Source organism: Tupaia chinensis, unplaced genomic scaffold, assembly GCF_000334495.1.
Source record: "Tupaia chinensis unplaced genomic scaffold, TupChi_1.0 Scaffold000086_1, whole genome shotgun sequence".
Classification (NCBI taxonomy): Eukaryota; Metazoa; Chordata; class Mammalia; order Scandentia; family Tupaiidae; genus Tupaia; species Tupaia belangeri.
Genome location: NW_006159548.1, coordinates 3,013,779 through 3,037,765, shown reverse-complemented (window position 1 = coordinate 3,037,765; position 23,987 = coordinate 3,013,779). Strand labels below are relative to the sequence as shown.

At 37.5% G+C, this 23,987-nt stretch overlaps 1 protein-coding gene across 5 annotated transcripts in view; it reads left to right on the top strand.

The window, feature by feature from the left end:
• The window catches only part of ANKRD17 (ankyrin repeat domain 17), a 160,744-nt gene that overhangs the window by 86,226 nt on the left and 50,531 nt on the right, over positions 1–23,987 (top strand). For all 5 annotated transcript variants that reach the window (XM_027769732.1, XM_027769734.1, XM_027769733.1 and 2 more), the window contains 8 exons: positions 11,830–11,941; positions 12,099–12,244; positions 14,606–14,748; positions 15,278–15,491; positions 16,228–16,403; positions 17,560–17,722; positions 20,618–20,713; positions 22,133–22,249. In XM_027769732.1, the coding sequence (XP_027625533.1) occupies positions 11,830–11,941; positions 12,099–12,244; positions 14,606–14,748; positions 15,278–15,491; positions 16,228–16,403; positions 17,560–17,722; positions 20,618–20,713; positions 22,133–22,249 (1,167 nt within the window). The remainder of the gene's footprint in view (positions 1–11,829; positions 11,942–12,098; positions 12,245–14,605; positions 14,749–15,277; positions 15,492–16,227; positions 16,404–17,559; positions 17,723–20,617; positions 20,714–22,132; positions 22,250–23,987) is intronic.

Below are 23,987 nucleotides of genomic sequence, written 5' to 3'. Positions count from 1 at the left end.
TTTTTTTTTTTTTTTTTTTGGAGAGATTTTTGCTATAGGGCGCCTGCGCTCGCCAGACAGACAGAGACATAGAGACAGAAAGTGAGAAATCACCCCCCAGGGGGGATGGTCACGCCACAATCCCTTCTCCTCCATTCTCCTCTCGGGATCTTGGGCACGCACGCACACGTGCCCGGCGTGAGTTTTAAGCCACCGGGTCCGGTACGCGAACCGCGGTCAACTACATGGGAATCCAGTGACATAGCCATTACGCTAACTGCTGGTTCCCGAAGCTCAAAAGCTTTTACGTGAACTACTTTTTAGCTTTTTCTATAGGGTATGTGCACTTGCCAAAGAGAGACAGAGAGAGGGAAAGTGAGAAATCACCCTCAGGGGGAATGGACATGCAGTAGTCCCTTCTCCATTTTATTCTCATGCCTTAAGGCACGTATACACCCAATGAGTTTTTCAAGCCTCTGGGTCTGGGAATAGAACCACTTAGCCAGCTATGTGGGATCCAGCCACTTTAACCACTGCCATTTGGCACTCAAGTAAACTGTAAAAATAAAGAAAATTACTTTGCCATGAAATCTTAGGGCAAAGTGAGGTTCAAGAGAATATCATCTTGTCCCGAAGGAGCTCTAACTTTTATAAAATATGTAAACAAGGTAAGAGTCTTCAATTCTGAGAAAAGCTAGCAGTTTGTTTAGTTTTTGTATTTTGATTAACATTTGGGTGAGGAAGTGCTCATTATAAAACTTGAAGTTTGGTATATGATCAGTTCTTTATAATCCTGAATTTGAAGAAGTATGTGTGTGTATATGTTGTGTGAACCATTAAGGGCATGTGCTCTTACTGTACTTTGAACCTATTGACAATAAAGTCTCCTTTATATTAAAATGCTTCTTGTTAACACTGTGAAATAGGAATTTCATTTCTTTCCTTGTTTCCCAAATGTTGTTTTTATGTGCTAACTTTTTTTTTTTTTTTGAGCGCTTTAAATTACCACAGCTAATTTTAAGTAATTATCTAACTCTCCCACTACATGCATTAGGTAGATACTCTTATTATTTATTTCCCTGATGAGGAAACCGAAACTAAGAGAGCAATTAAACATTTGCTTACAGTCACTTTATTAAGTTAAAAAATGATGGGACTGACTTACTACTTTTAATGTTTATAACATTGGTGAAAACAAAATGAGACATTCATATGATGAACCACGGTCATTATATTTAATGATAGTATTATAGAATTAGATTGAAGTTGGTATTGAATTTGCATTATGTTCTTGCGTCTTTCTTGTTATGAGGCTATTGTTTGTAGCCAGAAATAATTTTTAATTTCCTTGAGACCAAGAAGTGATCTGCAAGTAAAAGGAAATTCTTCACCAAAATATAAAAGGGTTTATTTTTTGAAATATTTTCAAACAAATCAGACAGAGAATATGTTCATTCATGTATAACCATGATTTGACTTAATTTGGAATTACTGTAGTGATAACCTAATGATTATAACTGACTATTGTGATCTAGCCAACCATATCTATATTATAAATTAATTTGAGATATTACAGATAATTTTTTAAATTTAAGAAACCTTACATTTTAAACATAGTACATATGCTTGTATAGAACAGTGTGTCTATGGCTCCTTAAAAATCTCCCTTTGTTTGGTTTCTACACCAGAATTTTATTTTATTTTATTTATTTATTTATTTATTTATTTGGAGAGGTTTTCACTATAGGGCACGTGCGCTCGCCAGACAGCAGACAGACAGAGAGAGACAGAGAGACAGAAAGCGAGAAATCATCCCCCAGGGGGAATGGCCATGCCGCAATCCCTTCTCCTCCATTCTCCTCTTGGGATCTTGGGCACGCACGCACACGTGCCCGGCGTGAGTTCTAAGCCACCAGGTCTGGGACGCGAACCGCGGTCGACTACGTGGGAGTCCAGCAACATAGCCATTACGCTAACTGCTGGTCCCTACACCAGAATTTTTCATTTGTTTAGTTTCCCTAATTTGAGTTAAACCATTTTAAAACATACTAGTTTTGCAACCAGCACAGGCACTGGACTCCCACATGACTCCTCCATGGACTCCCACATGGCCCACTGAGGTTCAAACCCCTGGTTTGAGAATCATGTCAGTCGTTACGTTCATGTGTTCCCAAAATCCCCAAAGGAGAATGGAGGAGAAGGGATTGCGCCATGACCATCTCCTCTGGGGGATGATCTCTCAATTTCCTTCTCTCTGGTGAGTGCATGTACCCTTTGGCAGAAAAGATATCAAGCAAATACTTTTTTTTCCGAGAGATTTTTGCTATAGGGCGCGTGCGCTCGCCAAACAGACAGAGACAGAGAGATAGAAAGCGAGAAATCACCCCCCAGGGGGGATGGTCACGCCGCAATCCCTTCTCCTCCATTCTCCTCTTGGGATCTTGGGCACGCACGCACACACGCCTGGTGTGAATTTAAGCCACTGGGTCCGGGACTCGAACCATGGTCGACTATGTGGGAGTCCACGACATAGCCATTACACTAACTGCTGGTCCCTCAAACAAATACTTTTAAGTGATGAACGTAAGACTCCTCTTATACTTAATCCCTCTGAAGATTTTTTAATATTTTAAAATAAAATTCCATGAGTTCTTTCTTAGATAGTGGATATTTCATGGTAGTACTGTGCCATAATAGACAAGTGATATAATGGAAAAAGTTATCTTCTGTTTTGAAAAATTAAACATTCTCTTATACTTGGATCTTTTGTTTGTTTCTTTAGGAAACCTTAACATGTACATATGTAACTAAATTTCTTTAACATAACCTTTGTAGCAACTACCCATGAAGAAGGTATATATATATATTTTTTTTTTGAGAGGTTTGCACTATAGGGCACGTGCGCTCGCCAGACAGACAGAGAGAGACATAGAGACAGGAAGTGAGAAATCACCCCCCAGGGGGGATGGTCACGCCGCAATCCCTTCTCCTCCATTTTCCTCTCAGGATCTTGGACACGCACGCACACGCGCCCAGCGTGAGTTTTAAGCCTCCGGGTCCAGGACGCGAACCGCGGTCAACTATGTGGGAGTCCATTGACATAGCCATTACGCTAACTGCTGGTTCCCAGAAGAGGGTATATTATTATCCCCATTTTGCAGACAAAGATAGAGAGACAAATGTTACCTTGCCTAGCAGATAATCAATGTGCAGACCAGTTTTAAACCCAGACACTCTGACTTTAGAACTGTGCCCTTAAGCACTGCACTTAGCCCTATGTTTTGTGTTTTTTAACTTAGGTATGAACATTGAATTTGAATTATATTAATCTGGTAAATGAGATTACAGAAGGGTGTCCACTACCTATATGGTAAAGGATCATAGGAAGTTCACCTTTGCATATTTATATCAAATCTTTTTTTATTTTTTAAGAGATTTTTGCCTTAGGACATGTACGCTTGCTGTAGAAAGAGACAAAGACAGTGAAAAGGAAAGTGAGAAAATCACACATACACATCCTGCTGCAGGGAGGGTGACCATGTCGTAATCTCTTCTCCTCCATTCACCTCACAGGATCTTATGTACACGTGCCTGGTGTGAGTTTCAAACTACCAGACCTGGGACTAAAGGGCAGTCAACTATAACCGCTACACCATTTGTAGGCTCCTATCGAATCTTATTTTAAGAAGAGTAAATAAAATGTTAATTGTTTCAAAACCTCAGTGAATGATGACTCCTTTAAAAATGTAAACGATTCTGAAAATATATCTTATACTCCTTTAGTTGAATATTTTAGATTTTAACTAATATTTTTAGCAAGAATTAACTGGAATCTTCGGTATTTCTGGACCTTGATGAATGCTGAAGAATTTACACTGTTTATAGGGTTCCTCAAACCTGTTGTATACAATTAGAAATCTTGGGATCAGCAGGTGTGTAGTGGTTATACTGCTGAACTCCCACATATTTTACCGCAGTTCTAGTCCCAGACCTGGCAGCTTAAAACTCACACCAGGTGTGTGTGCATGTGTGCCCAAAATCCTAAGAGGAGAATGGAGAAGGAGGGATTATATTGTGGCTTTCCCCTTTTGGGGGGTGATGTCTTGCTTTCTGTCTCTTTGTCTTCTATGGTGAGCACATATGACCGATATCAAAAATCTCTAAAAAAAATTGAGAAATTTCATGTGCAAGGATGTGCCACAGGCTCTCCAAAACTCATAATGGTTTTATCAAGTGAAGCTTGTGTGCTTGGTATATGTAATTACAATGAAGCTGGTGTGTTTTTCAAGCTGCTGCATCTTGGACTTAATTGAATAGTTGGCCATGTAGGATTCAGACACCTTAATCACCAGGCCAGGGGCTGGCCCTTACTTCTATTTCACTCACTAAAAATTGCTAAGGAGTTAACCTACAAAAGAGGGAGAGATGGAGAAGGGATTGTGGCATGATCATTCCCCATGATGCAGGAGGGGTGCTTTCTCCTCTCCTTCCCTCTCTCTCTCTCTTTCTGGTGAACACACATGTCTTCTAGGAAAAAAAAAATTTAATTGCTTTTTCTTTCAATATTGCATCTGTCTTATGATTTCTTCTTGTTTTTTCACTCTGAACTACTATTACAAATTTGAAATCATGTTGATAACTTACAGAATATTTTTACATTGAACATACTTTTTTTATATAAGCCAGATTCATCATATTGACATCTGCTATGGTATGTAATGGTATATTTTATAGGTATGTATCATCGGCTAAATGGAAATTTTCTTCAGAATATAAAGCTAGATGTGCGCTCACCTAGGTGGGGAAGAGGGAAGAGAGACCGAAAGTGAGAAATCACCCTTAACAGGAATGGCCACACTGCAGTTCCTTCTCCATTTTCCTGGGGTCTTGGGCACACACACACGTGCCTGCATGATTTTCAAACCACCAGTTTCAAGACTTGAACCACAGTTGGCCATGTAGGAATCCATTGATATAACTGTAATGCTATCTGCTCTTCCCTAGATGAGCTCTTAACAAAGCTTTTGGCATCTGTCTATTTTTTTTCAGATTTAGGGCTTCTAGGTAATGTGAAAGATACTGTAGCTTCTTGATGAATGTAGCATAACTCTTTGTAGTATAATTTGAGCCAAAGGATTATTCCAGTCACTGGTACTTTGCCTTCCATAAAATTATCTGTATTGTTAACATTGTCTTGATCAGCAATATTGAAACCACCTATTTTTTTCTATTCCTTATCTGTCATTGTTAGAATTAACTCAGACTTTTTTTCCTATATCTTTTGAGTCATATTAATACCAATATTAACCCAAATGTCTCCCCCTTTTTTGAAGTACCTTTATTATATATTTACAATCTGGGACAGCTCTTTTTTCTCACCCAAAGAGTTCATCATAAATATAGGTGGTGGAGCTAAATCCCTCCCCCCCTTTTTTTTAAAGAATCATTTTATTTAACTTTATTTATTTATTTTAATTTGGAGAGGGGCAGAATGAGAGAAAAAGAGAGGGAAAGTGAAAGCAAGCTGCCAGATACGGGACTCACACCACGGTCAGCCATGTAGGAATTCAGCAACCCTATCCACCACACCACCTCCTAGCCCCCAAGTTTTCTAAAAGATCATGTTGAAATGGTAAAAAATCAATATCCATAGGCATTAGTCCAATTTAAAAAATATATATTTTTTCAAACATTATTAGTAGTAGTACTGTTGTTATTATTTTTGAATTTTACCAGAGAGACAGAAAGAGAGAGCGAAAGCAATTAAGCAAGCCACGAGGTCTGAAACTTGAACCACAGTCGGCTATGTGTGAGTCCAGTGCCCCACATTAGTCTAGCTTTTAAAATGCAGTGAAATCTTCAAGAAGCCAGAGTACAATGGTTTGTAAGGTTACCTTTCTTTCTTTCTTTCTTTCTTTTTTTTTTTTGAGAGTCTTTTTTTGCTATAGGGCACGTGCACTCACCAGAAAGACAGACAGAAAACGAGAAATCACCCCCCCAGGGGGTTGACCACACCGCAATCCCTTCTCCTCCATTCTCCTCTTGGGATCTTGGGGCCATGCACACACATGCACCCGGCGTGCGTTTAAGCCACCGAATCCAGGACTCAAACCCCTGGTCAGCTATATGGGAGTCCAAAGACATAGCCATTGCACCAGTTGCTGGTCCCTGTAAGGTTACCTTTCAACCTCCAGAATTTATCTCTTAATTACTACACTCAATAGGAAGAGAGAATATATATGTGATTCAACAAGAAAGAATAGATCTGATGGATTCTCAAATTTTCAATTTGACATGACATTTAACATATCTGTCCCAGCGGCCTTTTGGCTACATGGTTTTTCTGTCTCATTTTCATCACCCAAAGTATTGGAAAGTTTTTTTGAACATTGCATGAAACTGGGATATAATAAGTAAAATCTAATGTTACCAGTTCATATGCTATGAAACTTTAATGACAATCCCTAGTGGTTGTCATTAATCCTGGCACCACAGAAAATTAGAAGATAAGGGAACTTGAAGAATTTGTGGTCCATAGTTTTATAGGACATTTGCTTTCTTTTCTTTTTTTGAGAGGTTTTTGCTATAGGGCGCATGTACTCGCCAGAAAGAGAGAGAGATAGAAAATGAGAATCACTCCCCAGGATGGCCACGCCGCAGTCCCTTCTCCTCCATTCTCCTCTCGGGATCTTGGGCATGCACACACACGTGCCTGGTGTAAGTTTAAGCCACCAGGTCTGGAACTCAAACCGTGCTTGACTACGTGGGAGTTCAGCGACATAGCCATTACACTAACTGCTGGTCCCAACAGTTGCTTTCTTAATATAGTACATTTGCATGAGGTTGAAGGTTAGACATTATAGGTGTTCTTCTTGGACCTGACACAAGGATTTGGTACAGGTTACATAAAAATTCTCTTGACCACGGATCAAGGCAAAAAGAGTGAGGAACCTTCATAACACTTTAGAGATCTTCATTGCTACAAATCTCAAACCAAAATACTGCAGGAAATAGAAAATCCAACCCAAACTTCTATTTCAGTTATTTTTGTTTAGGTTTTTGCTATAGTGCATGTGTGCTTGCCAGAGAAACAGAGAGGGAAAGTGAAAAATCATCCCCCTAGAGGAAATGGCCATGCCATAATGCCTTCTTCATTCTCTTAGTAATTCTGTGCCCACTGCAGCTTTCAAGCTGCTGGGTCTGGGGTCAAACTGTTATCAACCATATGGGAATCCAGTGCCTTAACCGTCACGCGATCTTCTGACCCTGTCAGTTCATTTGCTTTTAATGTATTATGAAGCAGGATAATATTTCTTAACCATTTTGGAATTACGTAGGTATGTATTTTGGGATAGAAGCCAAATCCTTTTGTTACTGTCATAACATTAGTTGCTTTAATTTCTCTTTAAAACAGAAATATCAGTACAGTGGTGCTACCTGCTCTTCAATTTCTCAAGGAATGTGACCAATTCGCCTTTCTCAGCTTTAGTTTTTCTTTGAACTTTCATATTATACTTGTCCCCCAGTTCAAAATTAAATTTGCCATGTACAGTAATCAGTTAGCGCCTAGTGAGTAGGGCTTGTATTTACTTATCTTTATCAACTCTGTGGTACTTAGCCGAGTGCTTTGAATATAAAAGGAGCTTAATAAATGTAATTTCAATTTATGCTGGTAATGTAGGGAGAAATGTATTTTATTATCCACTAAAACGTGCCATGCTTATCTTTTAAAAATTTTTGTATGTCTCTTCACTCTCTACTTAAGATGTGTATAGCTTTTCTAAATTACTCTTTAACTCTGGAGGAATTTTAGAAAGCTCATAAACTTCACATAACATTGACTCCTCTGATTAAATAAGCACTAAAGTAGAAAGGGAGCAAGATAGATACATTTAACATTTTACTCAGTCTTGCTGCTGTGCCTTATTGTTGCTCTTATGAAATATAATGTGTGGAGCAGAACTTTGATGTAAAAATATTCTCTTCTCTTTTTTTTTTTGCTATAGGGCATGTGCACTCACCTGACAGACAGAGACAGAAAGCGAGAAATCACTCCCAGAGGAGGGGAGATGGCCACGCCGCAATCCCTTCTCCTCCATTCTCCTCTCAGGATTTTGGGCATGCACACACACGTGCCTGGCGTGAGTTTTAAGCCACCAGGTCCGGAACGCTAACTGTAGCCGATTACGTGGGAGTCCAGTGACATAGCCATTACTCTAACTCTTGGTCCTTCTCTTCATTTTTTTAAGCCCATCTCTATTAGCTTGCATGACCATCAGAAAGTTATTTCTCTGAACCTTTGTTGCCCCCCCCTCTTTTTTTTGATGTCATAGGGTATGTGTGCTCACTAGACAGAAGAAAAGAGGGAGGGAAAGTGGCAAAGCACCCTCCATGGGGATGGTCATACTACAATCCCTTCTCCTCTGGGGATTTTGAGCACACACGTATATGTAACTGGTCTTTAAGCTGCTATGTCCAGTACTCAAACCCATGTCTCCTTTCCTCTAAAATCAGACAGCATAATTTTTTCCTTATAAACCAGAAATGAAGAACAAATACCTAGGCTAACACAGTCAGAGCTGTCACTTACTTAAGTTCCTGTCCTTCTCCATTGTTGTAGTTGGTGCACTTTCCCTTGTGGCCAGCCCTGACCTCTGTAGTCAGTAGCTCTGCTCCCTGCCAGCCTCCTGCAGAGCAGCTTTTGCTATCTCCCTTCATTACGATTAGTAGGCTTTTTCTTATTTCTTGACTCTCATCAGTTAGGGCATTTGTCCCTTGTTTTGTTTCTTTTCTTTCATTTCTTATAGTGGAATTGCGTTTTTAGAGTTATTTATATTCTGGGAGACTGTTCCTTTCCTTTTTATATATACTATATAAATATAATAAACATTATATAAATGTAATATTATAGAAAGACAGTAAGCACAATGAACTCAAATACATACTTCATATATATAGGCCTTTGTTTATTAGTAATAGTCTTTGAATCTATTGTTCTTTATAGCTGTTGTTACTCATTTTACTTACATGTCATTTTTTGTTTCCTGAGCAAAGCATCACTTACAGATGAAAAATGAAACATGAATAAGATTTGTTCGTGATCTTCCAGGCTAGGAATTTACAGTTTTTTGAGAGTGCTAGACACATAATGAAGATTGTTGATAAGTGCTTATAAGGAAATGTGGGAAGATGCTTAAACCAGCTCTGTCCAGTAGGAAATGGTGTGAAACACATATGTAATTAAAAATTCTCTAGGGATCAGCAGATGGCATAATGGTTATGTTGCTGGACTCCCAGAGTGCCGTCTACAGTAGAAGTCCTAGACCCAGTGGCTTCAGACTAATGCTGGGCATGTAGGTATATGTGCCTAAAATCCCAGGACGGGAATAGAAGAGAAGGGATTGCAGTGTGGCCATCTCCTCTGGGAGGTGATTTCTTGCTTTCTGTGTCTCTGTCTTTGTCTCTTCTCACCCCCCCATCCAGCTAGTGAATGCACCCTATAGCAAAAATCTCTTTAAAAAAAATTTTTCCCCTAGTAGCCACAGTTAAGAAAGTAAAAAGATGAACCAGTGGTTAGCGTAACAGCTATGTCACTGGACTCCCATGTAGTCAACCATGATGCGAGTCCTGGACCTGGTGGCTTAAAACTCATGCCGGGCGCGTGTGTGTACGTGCCCAAGATCCCGAGAAGAGAATGGAGAAGAAGGGATTGCAGAGTGACCATACCCACTAGGGGGTGATTCTTGCTTTCTGTCTCTCTGTCTCTCTCTCTCTGTCCGTCTGTCTGGTGAGTGCACATGCTCTATAGCTAAAACCTCTCCAAAAAAGAAAATGTAAGATATAGACGTATAGGTGAAATGAATTGTTTAAGTTTACTTAACTACCTGGGACCAGCAGTTGGCAGAATAGCTGTCGCTGGACTCCCATGTAGTCGACTGCAGTTCAAATCATGGATGTGGTTTAAACTCATGCCCAGCGCATGTGCGTGCGTGCCCACAATCCCTAGAGGAGAATGGAGGAGAAGGGATTGCGACATGGCCATCCCCCCTGAGGAGTGATTTCTCGTTTTCTGTCTGTCTGTCTTGCTGGTGAGCGCATGCGCCCTATAGCAAATACCTCCCCCCCCCAAAAAAAAAAAGATTGCTTAACTCCCCAAAACATTATTTTGACATGTAATCAATACCAACGAATTTCTGAGTCTTCAAACTTCAGTGTGCATGTTACACGTGTAGCTAAAGCAAACAAATCCTTTAGTATTTTGGGGACTTTTCTAGTTTTAGCACCAAAAAGTTTCTCATCCTACAAAATCCCTTAGTCCTGGGTTTGTCACTTTTCCTAATTTGTACTTCTTGGCAAATATCTGATTTGAGTTTAGTTTTTATTAAATACATGGTTGAAACGTTAGATTCATTCATTCATGTTGTTCCAGACATCATGGAAATATTTTCAGAAACCATATTAAATATCAGTTATTAAACTTAAGTTAAAAATCTAGATCCTTAGTCACACTAGTTATTTATCAAGTGAAAATAGTTACATTTTGCTGGTAGTTATTTTTTTAGACATCACAAGTTTAGAGTATTAAAAATGATGAGGAACTGATTAAATGGTTCACTACATTAGCTTTTAAATTGTGATAGAGTATGACCACTATTAAGTCCAGTTAGTATTGATCACTATTAGCAGAAGTTGAAAGTAAATTATATAGAGAGAGCTAGTAAATTAACTCAATTATAATATCCTTTGTCCTTCACAATATACAGCATATATTTTGTTTCTAATAAAGAGTTACTGGACCTTGTTCTCCAAGATAGCTAAGTTACCTGCACAATTTTTTTTTTTTTATTTTAAGGCTTGCTTTCAGCTTTGTTAGGTGGGTCTACAATAGCTAATTTGGTACTACTGCTGAGGACTTTACCTGTGTATCTTGAGGTCCTTTTACTTTGGCTGGTGAAAACTAAACTATCCCTGCCTCTGGTGTGGTTCAACCTGATTCTTATTATCTGGACTCCCATAATTCCCTTAGGCATGTGTACTGATAAAAACTCAGCTGAGGATTTGAGGAATGGACTGGCCCTATGGCCTAGTGGTTTAAGTGAGACAGATCCCATGTGGCCAAACAAGTGGTTTGAGTCCTGGCCGTATGGCTAGAAAAACATGCCAGGTATGCCAGTGTATATATTCAAGGCCAGAGTCCCAACAGGATAGAAAAATGGAGAAGGGATTGCAGTGGTGCCATGCCCCATTGTGGGGATATGTTCTCATCCTCCTTGTCTTTCTCTGTCATGTGCATGGCCCTCTGGCTGGAAAAAAAAAAAATTAAAGAGAACCTTCTACAGATCTCTGGAGTATTCTTTCTGCAGTGTTTTTTTCTTTAATCTGCTCTATGAATTTTAGCCCCCCCCCCCCTTGCCTTTACACTTTCAACTCTGGGAGACTGCCAGTCTGTGTTTGGGTACCCACTCCGGTCACTGAAGCCAGGATGTGCTCCACACAATAGCTGCATTAATTCTGTCCTCAAGGACACTGTCCTGTACTGCAGATGTAAACACCCATCATTTCAAATAGTTCGGGTTTTTAAAAGCTATTTGAGATAGAAAAATAAATTTGGTCCATGTGTTCCATTAATGGCCAGAAGCAAAAAGTAAGTTTATAGTATTCCTTTATTCATATACTTCAAAGTCACACTTTTTCCCTTGCTTTATCAATAATATACCTTCTATTGAGATGCTTGATAGAGTGATGCTCATATATCTGTTCGGTATATGTGCATATTGTGTAATGTTTACATCTTAAAAATAATCTAATAAGTTAATGAAAAATTATTATTATTATTTTTTTTTTTTTCAGACTGAGAGTAATCATGACACGGCACTAACACTGGCCTGTGCTGGTGGCCATGAAGAACTGGTACAAACGCTGCTAGAGAGAGGAGCTAGTATTGAGCACCGAGACAAGAAAGGTAGTGCCAGCTTTTATATTTTGTTGAATATTTGTGGGAGAAAAAAATTAACTTGAAAAGCATTCATTCTTATTCCTGTTTTTATGTGTAAGTATGTTGGGAAACAATATTGTTCCTTTGCTTCTAATGTAGTGATAAAATTGTTATTTTTCTCCAGGTTTTACCCCACTCATCTTGGCTGCTACAGCTGGTCATGTTGGTGTTGTGGAAATATTGCTGGACAATGGTGCAGACATTGAAGCCCAGTCAGAAAGAACTAAGGACACACCCCTGTCCTTGGCTTGTTCGGGTGGAAGACAGGAGGTAATGTCTCCTCTTAGTGTAGTTTTTTTTTCCACTCTCTTAAATGTGTACTTCAGTTTTTGTGATTTTTTTTTTTTTTCTGTTAGCGTAATGGTTTGACAGATTATTATCTACTAGCTAAAAGATAAGTTACCAGTCTTAGCCTAAGTTCCCATGCCAGGAAGATAAATTTAGAGTCTTTCTCATCTAAAAGTAGTGCCTGCCATAAGAATTCCTGCATATTGCCTTTGTGCTAAGAGAAAGATGAAAACATTCCAAATCAGATCACTGTGCTTCTGGTGAACAGGGTTAATATTCATCTTTCCTTGCCCCAGAGTATATAGTGTAAAAGATTGTTACACACTTTGTTACTTTGTAAGATTGCTAGAAAATTAAGAATACTTAACTTTTATTTCTGAGAACTTTTGTCTTGATTTTCATTTTCCTCATTCTTTCTCTACTCTTTGGAGAAAAGGTTCTCAGATAACTGCATACCTTATTTTTATATTTTTTATTTATTTATTTATTTATTTATTTTTTTTTTAAAGGAGATAGGACCTCTGGTATTGATCAGGTAGGCCTAAGAAGCTATAACTATACTTTGACTCGTGTCTTTTGGAATTTAATAAATAGCTGGGCAATAATTTATATTTTTCAAATTCAGTCCTCAGTACAGGTAATACAAGGTTTGATAAGCTTTGCTGTCTCTGTAGACTCACAACTTCTCAGTCTTCAATCCTAGATTTAGAAAATACCCTCGGTCATCTAGATCAGTTTCCTACTCAGCTTAAAAGTCTTCATTTTCTTTTCATAAAGTTTTCCTATTTTTATCAAGCCTGAGAGTGCCTTTCCTGAATTTTCCCACTGTTTTGAAGAAATCGGAAGATGTTTATACAATACGTACCTACTCTTTCATTAAAGGCACCTATTCTTTCTCCTCTATTCTCCTGGAATCTTGGGTGAACACACACACACACACACACACACACACACACTCACTCACACACACAAATGGCATTTAAACTGCTGTTGGCCATGTAGCAGTCTAGTGAGGTTAATCACGTTGCTGTCAGCTGGCCCACTCTCAGGGAGTTAATTTGAGAATACTTTTACTGAAGCCTTCACCATCCTGGCTACTCCACCCCTCCCTTTTATTTTTAAAATTTATTTATTTATTTGATGAACGCAAGAGAGAGACAAAGTGACTACACAGCCAATAGGGCCTTGATGCTGTAATTTACCTGTAGCATTTAGCCAACCACAAATCATGGGCAAGCATGTGCCCAGTTTACCCAGGGATGTCTCCAGTTGTGAGCTAGTAGTCTTTCAATGTGGATCTACCTAACAGTGTTGTGAATCTACCTATCTGTAGATAATTAGATGTAGCAGGTACATCTAATTATCTACAGATATAGTAGCTCTCCGGAAAGTCATGACACATTTTTGCATAAAAAACATAGGTCATGACTTTCCTGATGACCTAATAGTATCTACTCCACATATAAATTGGCAAAAAGTGTAGAAATAGAATGCCAAACAAAACCTGTACATGAGAAGATATGTATAAACCTATATTATTACTAAGCTGCAATTTTTTTTAGACTTTTTGAGTTTTTTTTTTAATTTTTTTCTGTAGGGTGTGTGTGCTCGCCAGAAAGACAGAGAGACAGAAAGCAAGAAACCATCCCCCAGGGAGGATGGCCACACCACAATCTCTTCTCCTCCATTTTCCTCTCAATATCTTGGGCATGCACACACACGCGCCTGGCTTGAGTTTAAGCTACTGGTTCTAGGACTTGAACCACGGTTGGCTACATGGGAGTCCAGCGACATAGCCATTACACCAACTGCTGGTCCAAATGTTTTTAGTTGTGAATCCCCATTTTAGTACAGTATATTACTGGTAGAATCTAGATAGTATGTTAAGTTTCTTCACATTTTTATGTTTGAGAATTTTCATGTTAGGAAAAGATAGGTATTAACTTTTATCCTAGGGTTTTTTTAAAATTTTTTTGTTCCTAATTGAAAAATTTAGAAGTATTTAAAAACATTCATATGCGTAAAATGAAAATACTCTGTATTATTTTACCATGATGTATTGGAATAATGGAGAAATACTAATTTCCAAAGTAGCATGTTAGTTTAACATGGAGGTCCAGATCATCCATAAAAACACTGAGAAGTCATCTCCTTGTTGTCCACAAAGAGCTCTTGCTGTCATTTGAGGGTGGTTTTTTGCAGAGGATGAAAGACCTTTTCTGCTTTTTGTTGTTGTTATAAAATACTGCAGAATAAAACAAATAATTCACTTTGAAAATTGTCTTTAGTATAAGGAGAAAGCAAACTTTTTCATTATTTATCTGTTTGTTTGTTTGTTTGTAGGTGGTGGAGCTATTGTTAGCTCGAGGGGCAAATAAAGAACACAGGAATGTTTCTGATTACACACCCCTAAGCCTGGCTGCTTCTGGTGGCTATGTGAACATCATCAAAATATTACTAAATGCAGGAGCTGAGATTAATTCTAGGCAAGTTTAATTCTCTTCTACAAGCCCCTTATTTAGTAAGAGTGTTATAGATATTGTAGAAAACTTATTTTTAATACTATAATTAACTGATCCCTTAATTGCAAATATTTAATCCTGTTGTTAGAGATATTTAAGATTAATTTTCTTTAAATAAAACTATTGACAGTAGAACTTGAAATATATTGATTGTGTATTTCTGTGGCACTAAAACTAAGCACATCTTTCTTAGTAGTTTTTATTTAACAAGCAAATATGTGCTTTACAAGGGGAAGTCCAGCTTCAAAACTTAGTAATTACTTTTCTTCCCAAGCCTTTATTTTGAATGAGATACAGAAAGTATTCTAGTAAAAGATTTCTAATAGAATCTTTGTAGTATCTCAAAGACTGTCTAGGGCTGAGAAAATGGTTGTTTTTAAGAATCTTGCAAAGTAAAAATATCTTAAATTAGAATTGTATATTATCATCTAGATTTTCTGGTCATTTAAAACATTTGTTTCTTCTGTTGTTCTCCCTGTACCTCCATTCCCAGAACTGGTAGCAAATTGGGTATTTCTCCTCTGATGTTAGCAGCTATGAATGGGCATACAGCTGCTGTTAAGCTCCTATTAGATATGGGCTCTGATATAAACGCTCAAATAGAAACCAATCGGAACACTGCCCTTACCTTAGCATGCTTCCAAGGAAGAACTGAAGTGGTTAGTCTTCTGCTTGATAGAAAAGCAAATGTTGAACACAGAGCCAAGGTAAGAAAAAGTCTTCCAATTTATGCATGAAATTACTGCTTTCATGTTGAAGGTGAATGAATGGTAGTAACATCCTGCTTACAATTTTAGGGGTTTTTTTAGTAACATTTATCTGCTATATATATATCTAATCAGAAAATTCAGAAAACATTCTGTATGGCTCAGTCAAGCATTACTTCATTAATATACTATAGCATTAAATTTGTATAAGCAATTAAGACATTGAGCTAAAAAAGATGTACTTTCCCCCCTAGTTTGCTATAGAGTATGTGCACTTGCCAGAGAGACAGAGAGAAAAAGTGAGAAAGGACCCCACCCCACGGTGGGTGACCATGCCACAATCGCTTCTTCATTCTCTTCTCAGGTTGAGGGTGTGCACGCACGTGTGCTCAGCATGTTTTTCTAGTCACTGGGTTCAGGATTCTAATACTACAGTTGACCATGTGGAATCCAGCTGGTCCAAAAAGGAACTATTTTGAAAGAAAGGGGAAGGGAACAGTTATCCAGTTCAGTTACATGCCAAGTGCTTGCATCTTATACACGTTTTTTTCACAACAGTATCATTGTGCTTAAGTAAAATTATCTTTTCATAGATGAGACTATAATTCAGAGACGTTAATAAGTGTGAATGCTGAACTTTAGTAGTGAATCTTTGTAAAAACTCCTCCATGTTAGATTATTGTTTAATTCTTTCCAATCCCTTATATGTTTGTGTTTTATTTTTCATTAAACCTAGACTGGCCTCACACCACTAATGGAAGCTGCTTCTGGTGGATATGCAGAGGTGGGCCGAGTTCTTTTGGATAAAGGTGCTGATGTTAATGCCCCTCCAGTGCCCTCCTCTAGAGATACAGCTTTAACCATAGCAGCAGATAAAGGGCATTATAAATTCTGTGAGCTTCTCATTGGCAGGTATGATGTTACCATACCCTTTATATTTGATCACAGTGTTTGTAGTGATTACCACTTTTTCTGGGCAGTTGTAGTATTTAAATATTTTTAAAAAGTCAAATGTGATTACCCCTTCTGTAAACTACATGTACTTTTTTTTCCAAACTTACTTGTTTTCCATAAAACCAGTTAGGCCACGCTGTCTGATTTCATTGCAAACTAAAAATACCTTTTTATATATAGTACACTCTTTTTACATGCTATAATAAGCTATTTTGAACATCTAGTTGTCCCACACAATTTGAATTTTGCAAAGAGTGTTACTCCAAGTCTTAGAAATCTGGCAATGATCTAAAGCTTCATTGTTGGTTTTCTTTTTACAATAAGTAAAGAAGCTTTTAAATGGCATTTATGGAACTGTTCAAGGATCCAGGATAACTTCTACTTTTCAGTCATTTAGAAGTTGCCTGTCTATGTAGTACTTAGTTTGTGTAAGTATACAGCATAGTCTATCTAAATATAAATGCTTTTCTGCTTAATTGGATTTCCCATTTTAACAGTCTTAAAGACTTTCTGCATGGTACCCTAGGCAGTAGTATTTGGTGGCAATTACTATTAACTGCTAATATTCATTATAAGTCTTCTCCATCTACCATAATGTACCACGAGTGCTAAACTTACATGTTATCCTCAGATTCATTAATTTCTGAGGCTATATACTACGAATACATGAATATACATCATCTAAATCAGGTACTGTTAACTCATAGGGTATACTATTTATGTCTCAAGGGTATTATTTATGTAATACATTGGTATGATAGTAACAGGATGTACTTTTTATTTTTCACCCAATAACATTTTACATTTTCTTAGGAATTGAAATTCATAATTAATGCATTCATTATTTTTTTTCTCTTATTTTTTTCTTTAACCTCCACGCCACCTGCTGGCCCAGTGCAATTCATTATTTTTAAACTAGAAAAGTAAATAAATTGGATATTTGAACTGTCTTAAAATCTAGTAGCTTTTAATTTGATAGCTGGAAATTCTTTGTAATGTAATTTTGATAAGATCATTTAAATCCTTGAATATTAAAAAACAATTTTTATCATTACAGAATATTTTCTCATGTAAATAGTTGATTTGTGTTGTTACCTGTGTCGTTCATTTTTAGGGGAGCTCATATTGATGTACGTAACAAGAAGGGGAACACTCCATTGTGGCTAGCAGCAAATGGTGGACACCTTGATGTGGTTCAGTTATTGGTACAAGCAGGTGCAGATGTGGATGCAGCAGATAACCGCAAGATAACGCCTCTCATGGCAGCATTTAGAAAAGTATAAGTCTTTCATCCTTCTATAATGTGTAGCTAATTAACTTTGATGGTAACATTGTAGGGTAGATAGATATGGACATTGTAGAAGTCAAATTGGGGATGCATATGTCTATGTGGAGAAGTATTTCCTTGTGTTACCACTATAGAAAAAATGCAACTTAAATTGGTTTTATTTTAATCATTGACTTTAAATACTAGGAAAAACCGAATTAAGTGATGAAAACCTCACTGCTAATATATTCAACTATAGAAAATCAAATCAAGTAGAAATAAGAATTTTGTGAGACTAGTAGATGGTGCTGGACTCCCACGTAGTCAACTCCAGTTCAAATCCCAGACCCTGCTGCTTGAAACTCACACTAGGCTCATGTGTGTACATGCCCAAGAAGCTGAGAGAATGGAGAAGGGATTGCAACAAGGCCATTCCTCCTGGGGGGTAGGGGGTGATTTTTTTTCTGTCTCTCTCTCTGTCTCTGTCTTTCTGATGAGTGCATGAGCCCTTAGCAAAAAAAATCTCTTTTTTAAAAAAAAGAGCTTTGTGAAATCAGAAAAAACTTTTTTTTTCCATAGTGCATTTGCAAAGAGTTGTGTGTAAATAATAATGATTTGGTTTAAAATTTCCCATTGATCTCTTAAATGCAATTTTAGTTTGTTATTGAGAGAACCAGATTACTATTTCAGGGGTTTTGACTGAATTTTGCTATTAGGAGATTGGTAGGTAAAATTCCTTGTAGATTCCAAAATGTTGAGAAGTTTTAATATATAAATTATAAGAAAACATCTTTCTTTTTTTTTTAATTCTACCTTTTCCCTAGATATTCTGGACTTCTAGCCACTGTTTTTTTCTCAGCAGTCAAACTTACTCTTTGTAAAGGGCCACCTTATGTCTTCTCCAAGCTAGTTTATTTATCAACTTAATATTCCTAACTAAAGAACTGTGTTAGTACTGTCTTCGAGAACCTTTTTATGTCTCCTCAGTCTCTAAAATAATTTGAAATACAATCCTACCTTGGCATTCAGAGTCATCACAATTTAGGCTTTGAGAAGTCACTCCCATTATGTATGTATATATACTATTTTTTTCTTTGTATTCACTTTGCATTTCCTAGAGATGGGGGTGGGAGGAAGAAAGTACTGCCCATTTGGGCATAGTCACACAGTAAGTAGTGCCTTCTCTATTTCCGTATCCTTTTTTTGCGTACACACACACCAACCCAGCATGTTTTTCCAAGCTATCAGATCTGGACTCGAACTGAACCGTTAGCCATGTGGGATTCAGCTTTCATAAGCACTAGTCCATGGGACTGGCCACAGTCTCACCTCTTCTTTTTCTTCTTATCTAAGTTTTTTTTGCTCTAGGCTATATCACACACCAGAGAGAAAGACAGAGGGAAAGTGAGAAATCTCCCCCTTTTTCCCCAGGGAGGATGGCCACACTGCAGTCCCTTTTCTACTACTCGGAATTTTGGACACGCAGGCATATGCATCGTTGTTCTCCTGTTATGTCCATGCTCTTCTTCAATTTTCCTCTTTTATTTTTATTTTTATTTTTTTTGAGAGAGAGAGAGAGATTTTTGCTAAAGGCTCATGTGCTCACTTGAGAGCCAGAGAGACAGAAAGCGAGAAATCACCTTCTGGGGGGATGATAACACTACAGTCCCTTCTCTTCTAATCTTCTCTTGGGATTTTGGGCATGCACACACATATGCCCAAGTGAATTTCAAGCCACCAGGTCTGGTCAACTATGTGGGAGTCCAGCAGTGGAATCATTATTCCATCTGCTGGTCCCTCTTTATTTTTCAAAAGTTACTCTTTCATTAAGTATAATTTATATCTCTTCCATACAAATATTCTATCCTACTTGAGCTCACATTGGGATTTGTTAATCTTCTGGAAGTACAGAAGTTCTCACATTCTATATCTTTTTTTGAGCATTCTTTTGGGATTTTTGTTTTTGTTTTTTGCTATAGGGCACGTATGCTCGCCAGAAAGACAGAGAAACAAAGTGAGAAATCACCCCGCAGGGGGATGGCCACACTGCAATCCCTTCTCCTCCATTCTCATCTCAGTATCTTTGGCAGGCGTGTACACACACCCGGTGTGAATTTAAGCCACTGGGTCTGGGGCTTGAATCTCCGGACTACTTGAGAGTCCAACAACATAGCCATTATGCCAACTGCTGGTCTCTTTTTTCACTTACTTTGGCACATGTCTGTATTACTCTAATTAGTTGTTATCACTCATATCTAACTTGCATTTCTTATCTTTCCACATAAACTCAATTGTGAATTAGCAGTGCTTATGTTGGTTTTCTTTCTTTTTTCTTTTCTTTTTTTTTTATTGCTAGAGAGTACGGTGCATGTGTTCCCTAGAAAGCATGAGTTTACGCCCACTCCCTGCCAGTGGGGCATGGTCATGCTGCAATATTTTTTCTTCTGTTTCTTCAATCCATCAGGATTTGGGGCATGCACACACATGTACCCCATGTGTTTTTCAAGCTGCTGGGGTAGCTTTTGAACCACTGTTGGCCATGTGGGATCTGACTTTCTATGCATAGGGGTTAACTAAAGCATTATAGAGCTGGCCCAGAAATACTTATCTTTTATGCATTTTTGTATTCATTACATTATATAGTTTTAGAGCACCCACCCTGTGTGATTTTAATGACAAGTAGTGTGCCATATCAAGTTCAACTCTTACACTTTTTAAAATACAAATATTTTTCCTGCTGCTGATGTATTGTCTACTTTATTAAAAGTGTAATACAAATATGTAGTGAAGTTTTTACTTTGTAGCACTAGTGTTAACCAATTTTAAAGTTGTTTTTAACAGCCTGTAGATTTACTGAATCCTATTAGAGTCTGTTTTTAATCTGACATTAATGTCTATTTTTTAGGGTCATGTGAAAGTGGTTCGCTATTTAGTGAAAGAAGTCAATCAATTTCCATCAGATTCTGAATGCATGAGATACATAGCAACCATCACTGACAAGGTAACATATTATTCAAATTCATCCCACTGTATGAAATAGAAATTTCATTTAGTTGATATATCTTTCATGCTGAGAAAAAAATCTTAGTTATCTTTTTATTTTTTAATTTCTGCCATAGGGTGTATATGCTCACAAGAAAGAGACTGGGTAGATAGAACGGAATGAGAAAATCACTACACCCTCCCCCGCCCCCAAAGAGGATAGCTAAGCCTTTACCATTCTCCTCTCAGGATTTTGGGCATACACACACACACGTGCCTGGCATGTTTTTTAGGCTCCTAGTCTGCAACTCAAACCGCATGGTTGGCCTTTTGAGATCCAGTCCCTTAACCAGGCCACCATCCAGCCCCATACTTTATCTATTTAAATAGTACTTGGTTTCATGCAATCAGTTAAACAGTTCAAAGCAAAATTATTATGCATTAATGCTGTCGCCTGTATGTTTATACAGACTGATATTTATTCTGCCCTGTAGACTTTTATTCCCCAGCCAAAGTGAACATAGGGCTTTTCATCATGGGCAAAATCTTGGGCATGATATAAAAGTTAGGGTAACTCTCAGTTTAAGAAATAACTGGCCAAGATTTTTGTGGGGAAAGTAGAAAAGATAAAATTAATTCCTATTAGAGATCTAATTGATAACCTTTTCCTGGTGGTATTTTCATTTGGGGTTCATAGTAATACTTCAAGTAAATTCTCACATGTGTCTCTGAAAAGAAGTCATTAAGTCTGAAATGTCTTCCCTTATGTTATCACAGTAATTACTACATGATAGTAAGTAGTTTTTCCCCATAGATTTTATTGAAAATAAGTAGGTCACACTCTTGCCTGGGTCTAGATTTCTCTGTAACAATTAACATCCCTGATTACCGGATACTTTTTGGGGAGGCAAAGGAGGTGGGAGGGGATTAAAAATAAGGAAATGCCTTTGGTGCTTTAAACTGTGTTTTGAGGAGGTAGCTACATAACTATGATAGATTCCTATATGAGAGATTCTTGCACATGAAGTTGTAGCAATAAAGCTTAAATATTTGAGAATATTTGTTAAGTAAGTACCCTAGAAAATTTTATATCTTTTTTTTTAATATTAACTATTTCCTCTGGCATGGTAATCAGCTGACATAAGTTATAGTTGTTTACTACATTATTTCTTCAAATTATAGAAGTAAAAAAATGTTAGTTTCCTAAGTGCCTGTTAAGTGAATATTATTTTGAAAAACAGTACATGCTCTTTGCTTCTGTGTGTTTTAAAATATACCATAAAGTTATGCTTTTAGTTACTCTTTATCTGCCTTTTTTTCCTTCCATACTAATCTTTATCACCTATGTTTATGTACCTTTCTAAAGATTGCTGTGTTTAGAAATCGCTAAATATGAATTGTACTCTGATCCTGTAAACCTCTTTGTTTTTTCTTACAGGAGATGCTAAAGAAGTGTCATCTTTGTATGGAGTCAATAGTACAAGCCAAAGACAGACAGGCTGCCGAAGCAAACAAAAATGCCAGCATTTTGTTAGAGGAGTTAGACTTGGAAAAGGTAATGGGAATATTTACATAGGAAATGTACCCATTTTTCTCCCCATCCTGCTCTCTGCCTCATAACTTACAATTGAATGTGTCTTTCTCCTGCTCCCTTCCCCTTTCTCTTCTTCTCTTTCTCCAAAAAAGAAGATATAAGTTAAAATAATACGCATGGTTTTCTGCCTATGCTTGGTATAATAATATTGGGTCATCAGTAAAGTCAAATTAAAAGACTTTCTCAATAATTCAATAGAATTATAAGATCTTTAAATATCATTCAAAGCATTTTCTTAGTAATCAGATTAATTACATTTTATTTTAGGAATTTCATTAATTTGGAAGCCGAAAAGTTTAGTTTCTAATTCTGAATTTTCGTCTTTCGTCAAGTAATGATCTCTTAATTTTCAACTACCTCAGTATTTTGTTGATTCTAGACCTTGTAATTTATTGCCAGTAGATTTATCAGATGTTTCAAATGTCCCAGCAAGGTATAACCAATGTGAAATAGAGCCCTATGGAATGATTAATGAATGTGATTTTTAAACAGATGACTTCTCTTGTACTTTTCTTTTTCAGACAGACTATAGCATCATTCCCATGTATTCTAATGGGTAGTAAAATAGTCCAAAACAGCATATTGTTTGGACAGTTTCATAGATTTGTCTTCACTCCCTGTTTCTGTCATCTTTTTCCCAATAACTCTGTGTTCTATAACTTAATAGAAATAGTAACGGAAATAATTGGCTTGGCATTAAAATACAAAACCTATAGTATTTTCTATTTTATGAAAAGGTCAGAATACTATAAAATTTAACATGCAGGTGGCATGGTGGTTAAGGTGCTAGACACTCCCACATGGCTGACCATGGTTCAAGTCCTGGACCTGGTGGCTCACTCCCCCCCCCCTTGTGTGTTTCTGTCTGGTAAAATTAAAAAAAAAAAAGTGGAATGAATAAATAAAATTAAATAATTCTTTTTATTTTTTGGAGGGAGAGGGGTTTTTTTGCTATAGGGTATGTGCACTCTCCAGAAAGACAGAGAGAGACAGAGAGATAGAAAGCAAGAAATCACCCTTCAGGAGGATCGCCATGACGCAGTCCAGTATTTAAATGTATAAAGGCTGTACAGTGATAATTATGCATATGATCTTTTTTCTTTGGTTAGGTCTGTTCTTCATACATGTGGACTTTATTAAACTCTATTTTACTCTGCAGAGAAAATAAGAATTATTCTAGGGACCAGCAGATGGCATAATGGTTATGTTGCTGGACTCCAGTGTAGCCGACCGGGATTTGAGTCCCAGACCTGGTGGCTTAAACTCACGCAGGGCCCATGTGTGTGTATGCACAAAATCCTGAGTAGAATGAAGAAGGAACTGAGGTGTGGCCATCTCTGTTGGGGGTGATTTCTTCCTTGCTTTCTGTTTCTCTGTCTCTCTCTGTCTGTCTCTGTCTGTCTGGCGAGCGCACGCGCCCTTTAGCAAAAACCTCTCCAAAAAAAAAAAAAAAAGTTATTCTAAACATCTTATACTAAATTTGACAATGAACATTTTTTTTTTCTTAGAGAATTTTGATGCAGGGTAGGTATGTGAGAAACAGAAAGCAAGGAAGAAATCACCCCCAACAGAGATGGCCACACCTCAGTTCCTTCTTCATTCTACTCAGGATTTTGTGCATACACACACATGGGCCCAGCGTGAGTGTTAAGCCACCAAGTCTGGGACTTGAACCATTGTTGAATACATGGGATTTCAG